The sequence below is a fragment of the Schistocerca serialis genome, chromosome 2 (assembly GCF_023864345.2).
Source record: "Schistocerca serialis cubense isolate TAMUIC-IGC-003099 chromosome 2, iqSchSeri2.2, whole genome shotgun sequence".
NCBI lineage: Eukaryota > Metazoa > Arthropoda > Insecta > Orthoptera > Acrididae > Schistocerca > Schistocerca serialis.
Window position 1 is genome coordinate 244,208,862 of NC_064639.1, and position 15,959 is coordinate 244,224,820.

Below are 15,959 nucleotides of genomic sequence, written 5' to 3' on the forward strand. Positions count from 1 at the left end.
ACCACGAACATGTTTTCGAGCCACTGCAGGCTTGTAACACCTCTATCTGATGATGAGCCTCCAAATGGTTCAAATGGCTCTGTGCACTATGGGACTCAACATCTGTGGTCATCACTCCCCTAGAACTTAGAACTACTTAAACCTAACTAACCTAAGGACGTCACACACATCCATGCCCGAGGTAGGATTCGAACCTGCGACCGTAGCAGTCGTGCGGTTCCGGACTGAGCGCCTTAACCGCGAGACCACCGCGGCCGGCGATGAGCCTCCAGTGGCTCGAAAACATGTTCATGGTTGAATTAGTCGTAAAAATCCGACTGGTTGCATATTTATTACCAGATGTTCAGAGACTTCGGAGCAGTTTAGAACTGCATCCGGACCAGATTTCTTATCTGGAACCTTGCCTTTTGAAGGAAATTTGAGTTATACAGGCATGACTCACGAGTTGTCCTCACAGAAGTGACTCGTGCATTGATAACTCAATGCGGTACGAGCACTTCCCACTAGAGGTTCTAGTACTGGCACGGCACACAGTTTTAATCTGCAAGATAGCTGTTTGTCATTCTTCCAGGCGGAGGTACAGAGCTGTTGGTTGGTGTTTTGGGGGCTTAGGGACTAAACAGCGACCTCGGTAGACCCTTTGTCAAGAGTCTTCCTCATCTGGCGTTAGCGACGTCAGCCAGAAATTTGATCGGACCACGTAAGTATGGAGGAATGGCGCAGTTGAAGCACTGAATAGACCAGAGTAGATGAAGGGCCTTCCAGCCTTCCCACCAGCATCCTATCCCCTGCCAGTCCGATTCATCTACATCTATATCTACATTTATACTCCGCAAGCCACCCAACGGTGTGTGGCGGAGGGCACTTTACGTGCCACTGTCATTGCCTTCCTTTCCTGTTCCAGTCGCGTATGGTTCACGGGAAGAACGACTGCCGGAAAGCCTCCGTGCGCGCTCGAATCTCTCTAATTTTACATTCGTGATCTCCTCGGGAGGTATAAGTAGGGGGAAGCAAAATATTCGATACCTCATCCAGAAACGCACCCTCTCGAAACCTGGACAGCAAGCTACACCGTGATGCAGAGCGCCTCTCTTGCAGAGTCGGCCACTTGAGTTTGCTAAACATCTCCGTAACGCTATCACGCTTACCAAATAACTCTGTGACGAAACGCGCCGCTCTTCTTTGGATCTTCTCTATCTCCTCTGTCAACCCGACCTGGTACGAATCCCACACTAATGAGCAATACTCAAGTATAGGTCGAACGAGTGTTTTGTAAGCCACCTCCTTTGTTGATGGACTACATTTTCTAAGCACTCTCCCAATGAATCTCAATCTGGCACCCGCCTTACCAACAATTAATTTTATATGGTCATTCCATTTCAAATCGTTCCGTACGCATACTCCCAGATATTTTACAGAAGTAACTGCTACCAGTGTTTGTTCCGCTATCATATAATCATACAATAAAGGATACTTCTTTCTATGTATTCGCAATACATTACATTTGTCTATGTTAAGGGTCAGTTGCAACTCCCTGCACCAAGTGCCTATCCGCTGCAGATCTTCCTGCATTTCGCTGCAATTTTCTAATGCTACAACTTCTCTGTATACTGCAGCATCATTAGTATACTACAGCATTAAGGCTGAAGACAGAGTAAAAAACCTCTCGTCGGAAGATTCATAACAGTGAAAGTGAGAAAGCCAAAACGTACTGGATGTCGGTGGTTTGGGGGTCGACTATAATGAAACGAGGTTGGAGAAACAATGAGGTCAGCAGGAGGGTGAAGCCAGGCGGCGACACAGAGGACTTCACATGCGCCGGGAACGGCGTATGGACTACCAGCCGAATAGTCGGCAAGAGCACTAGATTTCAACGTGTCGTCGATAGCGAGATTATTCGTTCCGGAGCACAAGCTTCTAGTGGAAACGGCTAAGGTGAGATAATGGCCGTGGTGTTGTTTAAGGAACCATACCGACATCCCCTACAAAATTATCTAATAAATAAGAAACTTCGTGGCAGATTAAAACTGTGGGCCGGACCGAGACTCGAACTCGGGAACTTACCCTTTCGCAGACAAGTGCTCTACCAACTGAGATACACAAGTTTCTTGGGTAGCTCAGTTGGTAGAGCACTTGCCCGCGAAAGGCAAAGGTACCGAGTTCGAGTCTCGGTCCGGCACACGGCTTTAGTCTGCCAGGAAGTTTCATACCAGCGCACACTCCGCTGCAGAGTGAAAATCTCATTCTGTTATCTAATAAGCAGCCGGAAAATCTAAATACGGTAGAGTCGAGTAGGGCTTTGAACTACGCTCTTCCCGACGTGAGACCACTGAATTAATCAGAGTGCTAACGTGACCACCCGAGACGGAGCAGTGCTTCAGTGAGATGAGAGAGTAAAGCCTCTCTAGTCATTTTTCTTCAGTAGTGTTAACATCTCTAGTTAAGTCCCATAGTGCTCAGAGCCATTTGTTTACATCTCTTCTTAGCGCCGCGTACGTAGTCAAATTTAAATTTGTTCTCTGCGGGCCTTGACTGCCTCGGCAACGAACATTCCTGTGACGTTCGATACAATAATGATGACATACCACTAGACTCAGTGACGTTGATTAAGTATCACGGCGTAATGCTTCGAAACGACGTGAAATGAGACGAGCACGTAAGTTCAGTTACATGAAAGGCGAATGCAGGCTTCGGGGAGTTCTGGCGAAGTACAGCGCACTTATACAGGAGATACGTCATAGAGAACTGCTTTGAGATCCAACCATGAGTGTTGACAGTTTTTCGGATCCCCGTCAGGCCAGATCTAAGGAACACGTCTCCACCAGGATATTTGTTACCAATAAAAAAAAAAAATGGCTCTGAGCACTATGGGACTTAATTTCTGTGGTCATCAGTCCCCTAGAACTTAGAACAACTTAAACCTAACTAACCTAAGAACATCACACACATCCGTGCCCGAGGCGGGACTCTAACCTGCGGCCGTAGCGGTCGCGCGTTTCCAGACTGTAGCGCCTAGAACCACTCGGCCACTCCGGCCGACTTGTTACCAATCGTTACGATCAGTACGGGAGAGTTATATACAAGCTCCGCGACCTCAGGTGGGATTAGTTGAAGGTGGAAGCTAGGCAAGCAGCTAGATATATATACAGAGTTAAAAGAAAGTCTTATTGTAGACCAGTGTTTTTTAACGTACTAAACGATAAACGTTTAGTTTACATATAGGATACCTATAAAGTGTGAAATCAAGGTCCGATAAGCAATGAACATATAGGTAAGAAGCCCGTGAGGAAGGAGAGGAAAAAGATTTAGCAATATTCAGTGTTTGAGGAGTGACATCAAAAAATGGTTCAAACGGCTCTGAGCACTACGGGACTTAACAGCTCGGTCACACCGGCCGGCGAGTGACGTGATAAGTATCTACACATCGATGCACCAATACGTATAAATTAAGCTTAATAGTAAGTAATTGGAGCGGTTGTTCGACATTCCCTATAATTCCAACCGACAAAACACTAGACGTTTTACCGTGTTTGCACTGCCATGGTTCAGCAGCTCTAGTACACGCACTGTTCAGACAGAATGTACACACACAAGGTTCCTTCATCAGTTTCCCGCCGGAAATTCTAGAAGCAAGCAGCCACGTCACACTCTTCTGAAACTGAAGAAGCTGTTGCATTCCATAAATATATTTAAACAATCATCATCAAATTTCAATACTGATTTTCACCAAGAATGCGTTCATGGATTCAGTGGAGGGAGTTCTCTCGAAACCACTAAGGTACAAAGTTTTCTGTTAGGTTCACTCTCTTAACCATATACCGATAAGTTTTACTTTTAGGCAGAGGCAATAATATACTTCCCTGCGATACCTACTGCTTCTTGCATAGAAAATTAAATAACAAGAATATCCGATTATTTCACTGAGTCCGCTTTATAATCGACTAGTGTTCAGCGTACTGCACTGTATGGAGAGGAAAGCTAATTAAAAATTCTTTTTGACGGAACAGTCTAAGAGAGGTAAAGTTTCTGGACACGGTGTTGAACCTGTGAGAGATTATGTGCGCGCCGACTGTCGTAATATAGTGGGATGCTGGACGAAGATCATAAAAACTGTTCAGGAATACTTTCTGACACGTTACTAAAAATAATTCCAGGGGTAGAGAGGAATGCTGTCTCCAGATAAAGTAATTGTTCGTAGCTGTGTGAAGAAATGGGGTGAAAGGCACTGAATGTGGATGTTACACCATCTCCAGTACTCGTTAGCACGCGTGCGCTGCCGTGGTCTGTGCGGGTAGGATAATTCGCGCACGCTTTGTAATAGAGCGTGAAATCACTAGAAGTTGTCTAAGAGTTAGGAAGATTTATGCGAGTTTGAAACTATCATGCGACCTCTTAATTAACCAGACAGAACCCGATAAGAAATTTAGCGACGGACATTTGGAATAAGTCACGTCATTTAGGTATTTAGGAGTAATGCTAAGAAGCGATGCTATCGGGACGAATGAGTAGTACAGAGGTAGTACGTGAGAGAATGGAAGACATTCTTTATGCGAGTTCAGGGCAAGTACAGTGCATATGTGAAGGAAATCTGAAGCATGACGCTAATGCGACCAGTTTTATAGAGCATTTCTGCAGCGTTTAGAGTTCTTATCAAGTAAGCATGGCAGCAGACATCTAACGAGACGCGCTACTAGTATCAACATAAGTGGATAAGTCAAAGAAGATGCTCGATCAACTTAAATGGGGGATTTAAGGAGGGAAGACGACCTTATTTTCACGAAACCCTTCTGGGTAAAATTAGGTAACATGCATTAGAGGGAGACTTTTCGACAGTTCTGCTACCACAGCCGTGTATCTCCCACAGAACTTATCAGGAGAACCCAAGATAGGTCAGGGCAGATTTGGAGGCATATAGACAGTAATTTACCCTTTCTCAGTACACGAAATTAATAGGACAGAAAATCACTGACATTATTTTGGTACGGAGTGCCCTCCGCCACGCGCTGTAAACTTACGAATGTAGAATATCAGAATTAGATGGATCAAAACTGAAATTTAATGAAAAATGCGAAACAGAACGCTATGTACACGTGATTAGGTATTATTTCTGTGATTTGTCTGACGTGCCCTACCAGTCGTTCTGAATAGAGTAAGGACGAATAAATAAATAAAATAGAGGCTGACGTGAAACTCTACAACAACGGACTAGGTCTGTCGCTCAATCTCCAGGAGGGTATAACCAAGGATGTCGCACAGACGGAGTATGTACAGATTAAAATCAGTATGCCTCCTGGGACGCAGTAACGTGACTTTTACGTTAGCAGCAAGCCACTTCACCGAGCACGAAAGATAACAGTAAATAATACGTCATGGACTTAATGCACGAAGGCTGCAAAGAAGAGTTAAGTCACAGACTGGAAGGGAAAGGGCGTCTCACTTTCATGTAGTTTACATATTTAACAGCATTCGGCGAAGCTTTTCCGTTATCTGCTTGCTAGAAATGCTAGACGTTGGATATGGTGTGCGTGACTAGGTGCTGCCACAAACTGAACTGGAACCCTGACCCCTGGATGTTGATGTATTTATAAATTCTTTCTCCTATTAACAATCTAATCGTAATTTTTACAAGTACTGGTTTGATCTTCTAAACTGTGGAGCTAGGATGCGACGCAAAAAAAAAAAAAAATTGTAATGAGGAAACATGGTATGTGTACAAACTGCCTAATGAAACGAAAAAGGTTTTCTCACAACACCATTCTTTCTTGATGAAGATACATTCATATGCTGTAATTATTTCAGCATTAATGGACAGAGAGATTTGTCACCTTCAATCAAAAAACAATTAGGAAGATGACACAAGCACACGGAAGACTGACAACAATATTGTGATTTCTCGCAAGTTGGAGGTCCTAGAACGACACCTGATACGAATGTAACTTATCTCACTCTGCCTGCCTCAGATTGATAAATATCTTCTACTGTCTTTTTTTTATATACTCTAGTTTCGTCAATAACAAGTCCTGTTGTGACATGGCAGATTTCCTCGTATTTCTTTAAGAATACAACGTACGCGCTCTCTCTCTCTCTCTCTCTCTCTCTCTCTCTCTTTGCATTGTAGCGACAGACTTTAGATTTAATGTTCGTGAAACTAGGAAGGCTTGCACGTATTCCACTAAACCTTTCGATCAGTTTGCTGTTTCCTGCATATCGCTCAACACAGTGGTCCGCAGAAGATTGCCTCACAACTACGTTTGCTTGTACAAGTCTCCACTTTGTCGGCATACATACTCGCGTAAGTGCATGTGGTACGCTTGCACAAGCTTGCGTAAGTGAAAATCGATCGAGCTTCAGGCAGCTTTTAAGAGTCCGACTTCTTGCGCAAAATTACCTTATAGACGGTTCCTTGCGCAAAGTGCTTTATTATTCGCCGTTGTCAATCTCTCAATTACTAGTGTCGTTACCTTTACAAAAGCTTAAACTAGTCGAATAGATGGAGTCGAAGAAACAGGTCGGTTGTTGATATATAAATCAGTTTCCTTCCAGCCGTCGGCGAAGAGGTACAACAGGTTATTGTCTTTCCTCGTAGCGGCGAACAACAACGAAATCGAACACGACGCATATCAGTCTCAGTGGGCGGAGGGGAAGTGCGAGATACACAGACGTCCGCAGCTGACACGTACGAGACACGGAGCTGTACTGGTAAGCAACGCCGCAAAGCGTTATTTTAAAGTTGCAGAAAGCCCGTTTAGCGCTAGCTCGTATGTTCGTGGCCATACAGCAAACGTTCTTGAATGAGAAAAGGAAAATTAGGGTTTATGCCTCGTCAACGACTATGTCATTAGACTGGCCACAAGATCGGATTGGGGAAATACGACTAGCAAAATCGGTCCATCCAGCTTTTGCTTTAGGTGATTTAGGGAAACCGTAGAAAACCCCACTGTGTATGGTTAGTCCGTGAGTTGAATACCGGTTCTGCCGAATGCGAGGAGTGTCTGAGCCACTGTGCAGCATTGTTCAGCTGAACTTATTTGGCCAACTGACAATATGGCATATTACTTTCCCGCAATATCCCAGTTCTGGTCGCTGAAGTAACACAGCAGTCAAATCGAGAAGGGTGATTTGAACACCGCGATCCTTAACTAGAAATATCGAAGGGCCGATAACATTCTTGGTGTCACAATCTATCGGTTTTCACTGACTTTTATCGCACAAAGATTAACCATAGTGCGATGTAGCATTTGTAGGACAAAACTGACAAATATTCGATGTGATTAATAATTCGTCGTTAATAGTCTTGTGAGAGTCTCATTGGTAACATCAGTTCACTTGTCATTGGTGACTTATTAGAGTGTAAAAGTACTGTTTATTTTACACGTCTAGTTCCACAGGACCAATTTGAGGAGCGAACCTCCAAGGTCATGGAACGTGTCAGTACATGAAATTACAACATAAAATTAATAACAGATAAAATAAAGCTTTTATGAACACCCCCCTCCCCCCCAAAAAACCAGAAAGAAACCATAAGATTATGTAAACGCAATCAACAACATAACACAGGAATCAGCTTTATTTTTCAAGTAACTCCTCGACAGAATAAGGGTGATGCATGAGGAAACTCTTCAGCTTCGATCTGAAAGCGCGTGGATTACTGCTAAGATTTTCGAATTCTTGTGGTAGCTTAATGAAAATGGCTGCACCAGCATACTGCACACCTTTTTGTACAAGAGTCAAGGAAGTGCGATCCAAATGCAAATTGGATTTCTGCACGTTGCTTAGTATTAACTGAGTTGAAGATGCTAATTCTTGGGAATAAGCTGATATAGTTAACAAGAAACGACAGTAAAGTGCGTGTATATATACTGAGAGGCCAATGTCAGAATACCCAGACTAATGCCCGAATCGCCCGTTTCCGATACAAAAATATTCTTTGAGAATGGGAAGAGTTAACCCAAAATATAATACCATACGTCATAAGCGAATGAAAATAAGCAAAGTGGACAACTTTTCGTGTCGAACTATCACTTACTTCAGATAGCGTTCGAATAGTAAAAATGGCAGCATTAACTCTGAACAAGATCTTGAACGTGGGCCTTCCACGACAGTTTACTATCTATCTGAACACCAAGAAATTTGAACCGTTCAGTTTCACTAATCATATGCCCGTTGTCAGATGTATTTTAGTGAAGACGTTCTATAAAATTTTTGACGTTGTACTTTTGTAGAAGCTACAGCGCGGTCCTAGTTTTTATAAAATGTTTGTGAAGTATCTTACACAGTGCAATATAGGCCGATCGCCTTAACCAAACATGGACCCGAAATTGGGTTTCTTGCCCGCACTAACACTGATATTTCAGCAGCGTAGAAAAGTGTCCTAAGCAAACCAGAAGCACGCCTTTGGACATGTTAAGCTGTCAGTTTCCCTTGTTCAAAATTACAAACTGTTTTGCAATATTGAGCAATCACAAACCGATTACATGAGCAATCTTGAACAACTGGAGCGCAGTTTAAGAACCATCTTAATTTGACGTTGAGAAAAAAAGGTTTTTTTTATCTTAACAGATTTCATGCTCTTCTCATACGATTCGGCGCTTAACATTAGTGCGATGAACATATAAAGTCAATAGAGACCTGAGAAATTTGTTCATTCAGTGACTGACAAATATGTTGTGATAGGAGCGCGGCAACTGGTTTAATTCGATTGTGACTGACGTGGGTCGTATGTTATGAAGAGTTTGGTTCGTAAACGCGTGCAGTCTTTTTGCTGCCGTGGTGGCTTCGTTCAACCCCAGACACTGAAGCGAAACTGGATGGCTCAACTTCCCTTTCAAATAACTGTGGATCTATTGCTGTCACCACAAAAACGTGATGCTGCTGTCAAACATTTCAAGATACTCGAAGCTATCTTGTACTTTCCTTCTGCGCAAAACAGGGATTCACATTTTCAAAATTTATTCATCGGAAAACTTTGTTTTTCAATTTAAATTGGCTCCTGAAACACTGACATTTCTTACGACCCCAATAGTAATATACACTAACAGCTTGACTGGCAATGGCAACTGTGACCTCACACCTTTCCCGTACGTGTTTTCGGGTGAAGCGCTATCAAAACTTAATTGCAACTTTTCCTGTGTTTCTCAAGCTATTAGCCTCGAGCAACGACTTTAAAACTATCTCCAGACGCAAAGCTGAGCAATCCGCTATGTGTAAAAATGCTGTAGTCCTTGACTAAGGTATTAGTAAATCACAACTGCATGGAGCAAGAGCAATGGCTGAACGACGCACCAGAGTATGAAACGGAACGATGACTTATGTCAGGTAGTGTACGTCAGTCCACGTAGGTTATTGGGATAGTGCAGATTATGAAGAAATAACCTTTACAGTTTATGCCTGAATGCTGCATTATCGTGTGGAATTCGTAACATATTGGAAAAAAGATGAAACTGCACGTGGTCAAAGGACGTCAATGCGAATGACAGGAGGTATGTTTCAGACGTGGGATTGTTACAGACATGCTGAGATATGTGACCAAGAAGTTCCATATCACAACAGAAAACTACTCACTCCCACACAGAGCCAGATGCAGACAAAGAGTCCTCTCCCCGTGTAAATAAACATAACGTGCAAAGTCATTTGAACTGTCTTATTTGCTTTTATTTTGGGCAACAGCGAAATTCATTAGTGATAAACCTGCTCCTGTGGCGTGACATACCACTAGATGTCACACTAGATATGGTAAGGTGTTCTATACGATAACTTTTCAATTCCTGACAATCTTTGTGCGTGAGAAAAGCAGGAACCTGCCGCTCTTCAAACTCCGGTGAGTGGAAAGAGGAGGAGGCAGACCACCTCCGATAGGAATCAACTTTGGGATTTTAAAACGCCGTCTCCAACGTAGCCACTATCGATGTCTCAGACGGTGCATCGTTCAGGGAAGCACTATGCTGACAAAGCTCACCTTCAGATTGATGACCGCTTTTGTTAAGTAGATGCGCTCCACACGCCTGAGCTCCCAAAATAGCAGTCAGCAGACAAAATGTTTCGGAACAGCTCGGTTGTAAACAAAGCACCTTAAGTAAACAGCAGCTGCGCGAGTCCCTAGCGCCTTACTAACGGCCCCACTCCCCCACCCACGACTACTTAATGCAGCCCTCACAAGTGCCACTTTGTTTACAAGGCCCCTCGGAAGTTTTGCCGCGCTCACGTAAAATGTTTCTGGCGCTGTTTAACTCTGCGTCCGGTATTCAAATAAGTTTTATAATACAACAGGTCTCTAAAAACGTCTTAAATTTCGAGAACGACAGCTCACGCTTGTCAGAAATTTAACGCAAATAAAACACCAACGGTTACTGAAGCAGGTGCAGTAAACAAAACCAAACATTTGCGTCTTTCTCATCAAACAATGTATAAAGACAGGTCTGATTTAGTACTTAAGACAAGCGTTGATTCATTGTGTAAATTCGATTCTTGTCGTGTATATGCCATAATATTGAGATATACACTGAAAACGTTTGCGACACTGCCACAACTCGCGAGGAAAGCGACTAATATTCGGGTCATATCATGCTGTCGACCAACTATCACCTAAGTAAGGAAAGAATTCTCCTTCAGAATTACAAATCATTTCGTCTGCTCCTGTCCGATCAGCACCCATTTCGGGTTGTCTTCTAATTTATCAGTTAGCTAGACAGATGTTATCTTTAACTGAATTCTGACAAAGCATTCTCCCAAGGAGAAAAGATACGACAATCTAAGTTCTATCGGCGCTATGATTTTTTTTCTGGCATTTAACGTGAGAAACGTTGACAAGGTTTTTTATGTGAATAAATAAAATATTGTTGCTGATCGAAAACGCATTTGAAGCCGTTCGTTCTTCTACAAAGTTGATGTTCAGGTAATTTATTCGGAAGTAGCACGTACCGTGTCCTATACAGTTCAAACTATGTTGACTCCTACTCGCCGTTTATTAGGACTATGGGAAGGATCGCAGAACAGAAGTCAACTACTTTGTTAAAACACAAAAAGAGCAGCTTCAAACGCACGAATACGTGTAAACATTGACGTTTGCGGGGTTATTATGGAAAAACATACACTCGCAATTGCCGCAACACTTATTTCAACGGAACTTTAAGAAATCTGGTTGATACTGGATCTCCCCCCCACCTGCACCTCCCCCACCGCCCTTCTGTGCCCCTGAAATCTTGGTTGTAGTGAGAGCCTGATCTTCAGCGTAGCCCGAGGTTTAGGTTAGGCGAGACTTGGGTTGTGAGGTGGCGGAGCCAAAGGATGAGAACGCAAAATAAAGATTGTGAACGCTGCCTCCTCTGCGTTCGCGCCATATTTAACGACATTCCCTTACAAAAGTTACAGGTCCGAGATGAATTCACAAAATCTGTGTTACATATAGTAAATCTCTGATGAGTATTTTCTGTGTTTATGATATACGTGAATTGCGAACTTCGCGAGTAAGAGGTACTACGTTTAACAGAAAACATAGAGGCGTTTGACATACCTTAAAAGGGTTGTACGTGGGCAAACACTGTGTAAATTTTACAAAGCTTTTCAAAAACCGTGCCACAACAGAAACAGGCAGCACTCTTATACGACATCGACACCTTGTTTACGCCCCCTAATGTGAAAAGGTAGACAGAAAAGTGCTATCTTGGCGCGAACCGGCCGTCGGTTTACGAGCGAGGCGAGGTGCCAGGGTAGTAAACAGCGCGAGGCGCGCACGTGACAGTTTGACAGGCAGGCAGCGCTGCTACGTACCACCACTTGGAGCCGCGACCGCGGCCTCCGCCTCCCTTGCGGTGTCGCTGCCGCCTCTCGGTGCCTCCCCGGTGGTTGTTGTTGTTGCTGCCGTTGGCGTGGCTGTTGTTGTGGTGCCCGCTGTTCCCGTTGCGCGGTCTCCGGTTGGCGCCTCCTCGCCGGTGTCCCCGCAGGCCTGCGGGGGCGGCAGTGGTAGCGGTGACGGTGGGTGTCGTGGGCGACGCGGGGGCGGACGGCGTCGACAGCGCGGACGTGGACTGCGCGTCGGCGGCTGCGGCGGCGGCCAGAAGGCACAGCAGCGACAGTGGCAGCGGCAGCAGCAGCAGCCGGCTCCACCTCATGGCGGCTCAGTGTTCGCATAGCCCGCCACCATTCATCTGAGCAGCTGCGCGCCCTAGGTAGCGCGCCGCCCGCCCAGGTAGGCGCAGCAGCAGCCGCCGCTACCGGCCGCTGGAGGGGGTCGAGGGGTGGGGAGGGGAGGCCGCTCCCGGCCGGCAGCTGCGGGGGCGTGGCCGGCCGCCGGCCGCTCGGCCGCCGCGTGCGCTTCCGCGCCTGCTGGGCGGGCCGGCCGCGGCCAATCGCGGCCGCCCGGCCCCCACTCCGCGCCGTCGGTTCCGCCCCTTTGACGTCGCGGTGGCAGCGGCAGCCCGGTGGACCACCGGGGGAAACATTCCGAGCGTCTGTTAAGCTGACTCTTTCCATTGTACCTTACAAGAAAAGATAAAGCGATTCGCAAACCAGCGCTGCTTTGTGATTTCGCACGTAAGCCTAATGGGAACAAAACTAAATTTGTTCCTCACAGTCGTTTTCCTAATCATTCCCGCGCCAAAAACATACAGACCAGTTTACTTAGCAACGCTACCAATTTAAATAATCCACTCCATTGGTGCTCACTACAGGTCATAATGGATTTGTTTGTAAAATAACTTTTTCCGGTACCAATCACGATTTTCTTTTTGTTTATATTTTGTCCTTCGCGTTTCAGAAATAATTTCCACATTGAAGTTGGTTTTTTGTGTGGTATGTCATTTATTCGTAATGTTTTTGACGTGTGACGAGGGTAGTTTTTCTTAACGAATAGTATTATTAAAAGTGGCTGGCTGCTGATTTCACTTTCTAAGAATGAACCTGTACCAATAATGAGCGCTGATAAAGAGATATCACGTATGTCCTGAGAGGTATCAGTTTACGGAAATTCTGAAAGAATCAACCTGTACCAATAATGAGCGCTGATGAAGAGAAATCACGAATTTCCTGAAAAGTATCAGTTTACGGCAATTCTGAAACTGTGGAAGTCTAAAGACGTTACTTTTACGATCTGTTTTCGTTATTTTTGATGAAAACCTGCAATTGTAAAAACAATAGGTTTATTCACGAAACAACTTTTTCTGCTACTAGTCACGATTCTCTTCTTTCTTACAACGTATTTTGCTATGGGGCACCACCAACGCGAGGAACTCTCCCCACAATGAAAAACCGCCGACGTGTTTTGGGAAATAATTTTTATATTCAAGTTGGTTTCTTGTGTGCTATGCCATTTATTCATGACGATTTCGAAGTGCGAGTTGCTGCATTGTTGTGTTGTCTACACTGTAATATATAACACGTGTAATTTTTAACTAATGATATGACTTTGTATACAGAATTAAGGAACGTTTTTTATATACGGGATTAAAAATTGCGTCAGTTTTTTAGGTATTAGCTACAATGAAGACAGCATAACAGTGCAGCACCTCACGCATCGAAATCGTCACGCATTAGACAGCGTAAGTTACCTGCTAAAACGCTTAGGCTGGTTTTCATTGTCTGCGAGAGTTCCTTGCAGTGGAGGTGCCGCATGGCAAAAATCGATGTAACAAAAAAGATAGTGGTGACTGGTAGCAGAAAAAGTTATTTGCTGAGAAATTTTGGATAGTGCTGACCCACAGTCGTAGAGTATTTTTTGAAAGAATAAATCGCCATTTGACTGTAAATTACTGTATTTTTCTTCTGTGCCACCTATATTTCGGCTTTTACGCCATTATGGAACACAAGTCAGCTGACCTTAACAGATGTGACGTGTTAATGGTCTAAGAACTTTTAGCATTGTACTGGACAATGGTGTAAAAGCCGAATTCAAGGTGGTACATAAGAAAAATACAGTAATATGTAGCCAAGTGGCTGTTTATTGTATTTATTTTCATAAATAGATCCATTGCGTGTACTGTCGCAGGCTCTCACTTACCATTTCTAATGGTTAAAACAAAAACAATTCGTAAATGTAACAACTGTCGACTTCCACAGTCTCAGAGTTGCCGTAAACTGACACTTTGCAGGATATTCGTGATTACTTGTCATCAAATCAGGTAAATCCTAAGGAAGTAAAAGCAGCATACTTTTGATAATATAGCCTAATTCGTTAAGAAAAACTATCGTCATTACCGGTTTGGAACCGACGGGTCCATGATCAGACGCTGGTGGCGTTACAGATTACACTGTAATGCTCTAAAAGTGTTGCCGGCTCTTATTCGTCGTAGCCAGAGGTCCTGCGGAGGTAGTGCCCTTCAGCAAACAACGATGTAAGAAAAGAGACTGCTTATTGTAACTGGGCCCGAGAATGAATTAAAACGACGTGAACGAACTTCACCAAGCAAGACTTGAGCTAGTTTTGCGTTGCTCTAGTGGAAAAGTTTGTGTGATTTTACATAACTTTTATCTGCTTTTGAAGAACATCACTGCCCGTGATGTCTTCTGCAGCACAGCCGGTATATCAATAACGTTCGTCATCTGCAATTTTATTGTTAGTGGCGCGCTTTTCCACGTTGCTAAACCCGTGAAAAGTATTTGCAAGACGCATTCCATTAGAACTTACATTACTTTCAACTCTTCCGCAGTCCGCAGGTCGCTGCTGCCTCTGGATCACCGTGTGCCGGGTTCGAGTCTCGGCCGGGTTGGGGATTATCTCTGCGCGAGGACTGGGTGTTTGTGTTGTCCTCATCATTTCATAATCGTCATCATTCGTAAAAGTGGCTATATTGGAATGCGTAGAAAATTGGAGAGTGCAAAAATTGGAATTTTGTACGGGCGCCGATGACCGCGCAGTTGAGCGCCCCACAAACCAAACATCATCATCATCATCATCATCAACTCTTCCGCCATTTTCTCTCGTAAACAGTCAGACAGTGCGCATTAGGAATTCGATATAGAACTTTCGCAACATGGAAGCTACAATTTCTAACAGCAAAATTCCACATGAAAAGCCATAATAGAGTAGCAGTTCTTCTGCTGGAGGCAGATATCGATATGAATAATAAGCGCTGTTTACTAAATTAGAGAGAAGCCATTTGGCGATGGTGAAATATCACCGAAACTTGTCTGGGTGAAAAACATAAAACTAGATATCACTCAATCACGGCCAAATTTGTAGAGCGTATTTAAAATATTACGTTGTTTATCAGTGAAATAAGAAAATAACAACAGTGAAATACAGAGATAAATGGAATAAGTTGAGATAACAAAATTGCACTCAAATAAAATATACAGATAAGTCTTCCTCAGTAATCAAATTCAATCTAAGTTTAAAACTTCAGTTCTGTGCATCTGGCATTAAAACAAGGTAACAGCACACCTTTGTCAATTCCCTTTTGAAGTACTATACTTTCTGTGTGAAACTGGACGTGTTTGAGTCTTGACACCTCGTTCCGTATAGGCGGAGTTTTTCGACACACAGTGCGAGTGAATATTATGAATCAAATACAGCGTATTGCGTAACAGCAGAATCTGCGTATGGTAACAAGAGATCAATAGAAACAACAATTACGCAAACTATTAAAGGAAAAAAATGCCTTTTGGGACAACAGTTAAACACTTGTGTGTCCGCAGCTCGTGGTCGTGCGGTAGCGTTCTCGCTTCCCGCGTCCGGTTTCCCGGGCTCGATTCCCGGCGGGGTCAGGGATTTTCTCTGCCTTGTGATGACTGGGTGTTGTGTGACGTCCTTAGGTTAGTTAGGTTTAAGTAGTTCTAAGCTCTAGGGGACTGATGATCATAGATGTTAAGTCCCATAGTGCTCAGAGCCATTTGAACCATTTAAACACTTGTGGTCAAGATATTTTGCTGCGAAATAATTCTATTAGGAGTCACAAGACACTGCAGTATAATAAAAATATAAAACTCCAGTAATCTGAGAAATGCTTGACGCTTCAATTATTTGCATT

At 43.8% G+C, this 15,959-nt stretch overlaps 1 protein-coding gene across 1 annotated transcript in view; it reads right to left on the reverse strand.

The window, feature by feature from the left end:
* The window catches only part of LOC126456988 (protein Wnt-1-like), a 221,049-nt gene extending 208,932 nt beyond the window's left edge, over positions 1-12,117 (reverse strand). The window contains exon 1 of the mRNA XM_050092951.1: positions 11,767-12,117. Within this exon, the coding sequence (XP_049948908.1) occupies positions 11,767-12,107 (341 nt within the window). The 5' untranslated portion in view covers positions 12,108-12,117. The remainder of the gene's footprint in view (positions 1-11,766) is intronic.
* Positions 12,118-15,959: the final 3,842 nt, after the last annotated feature.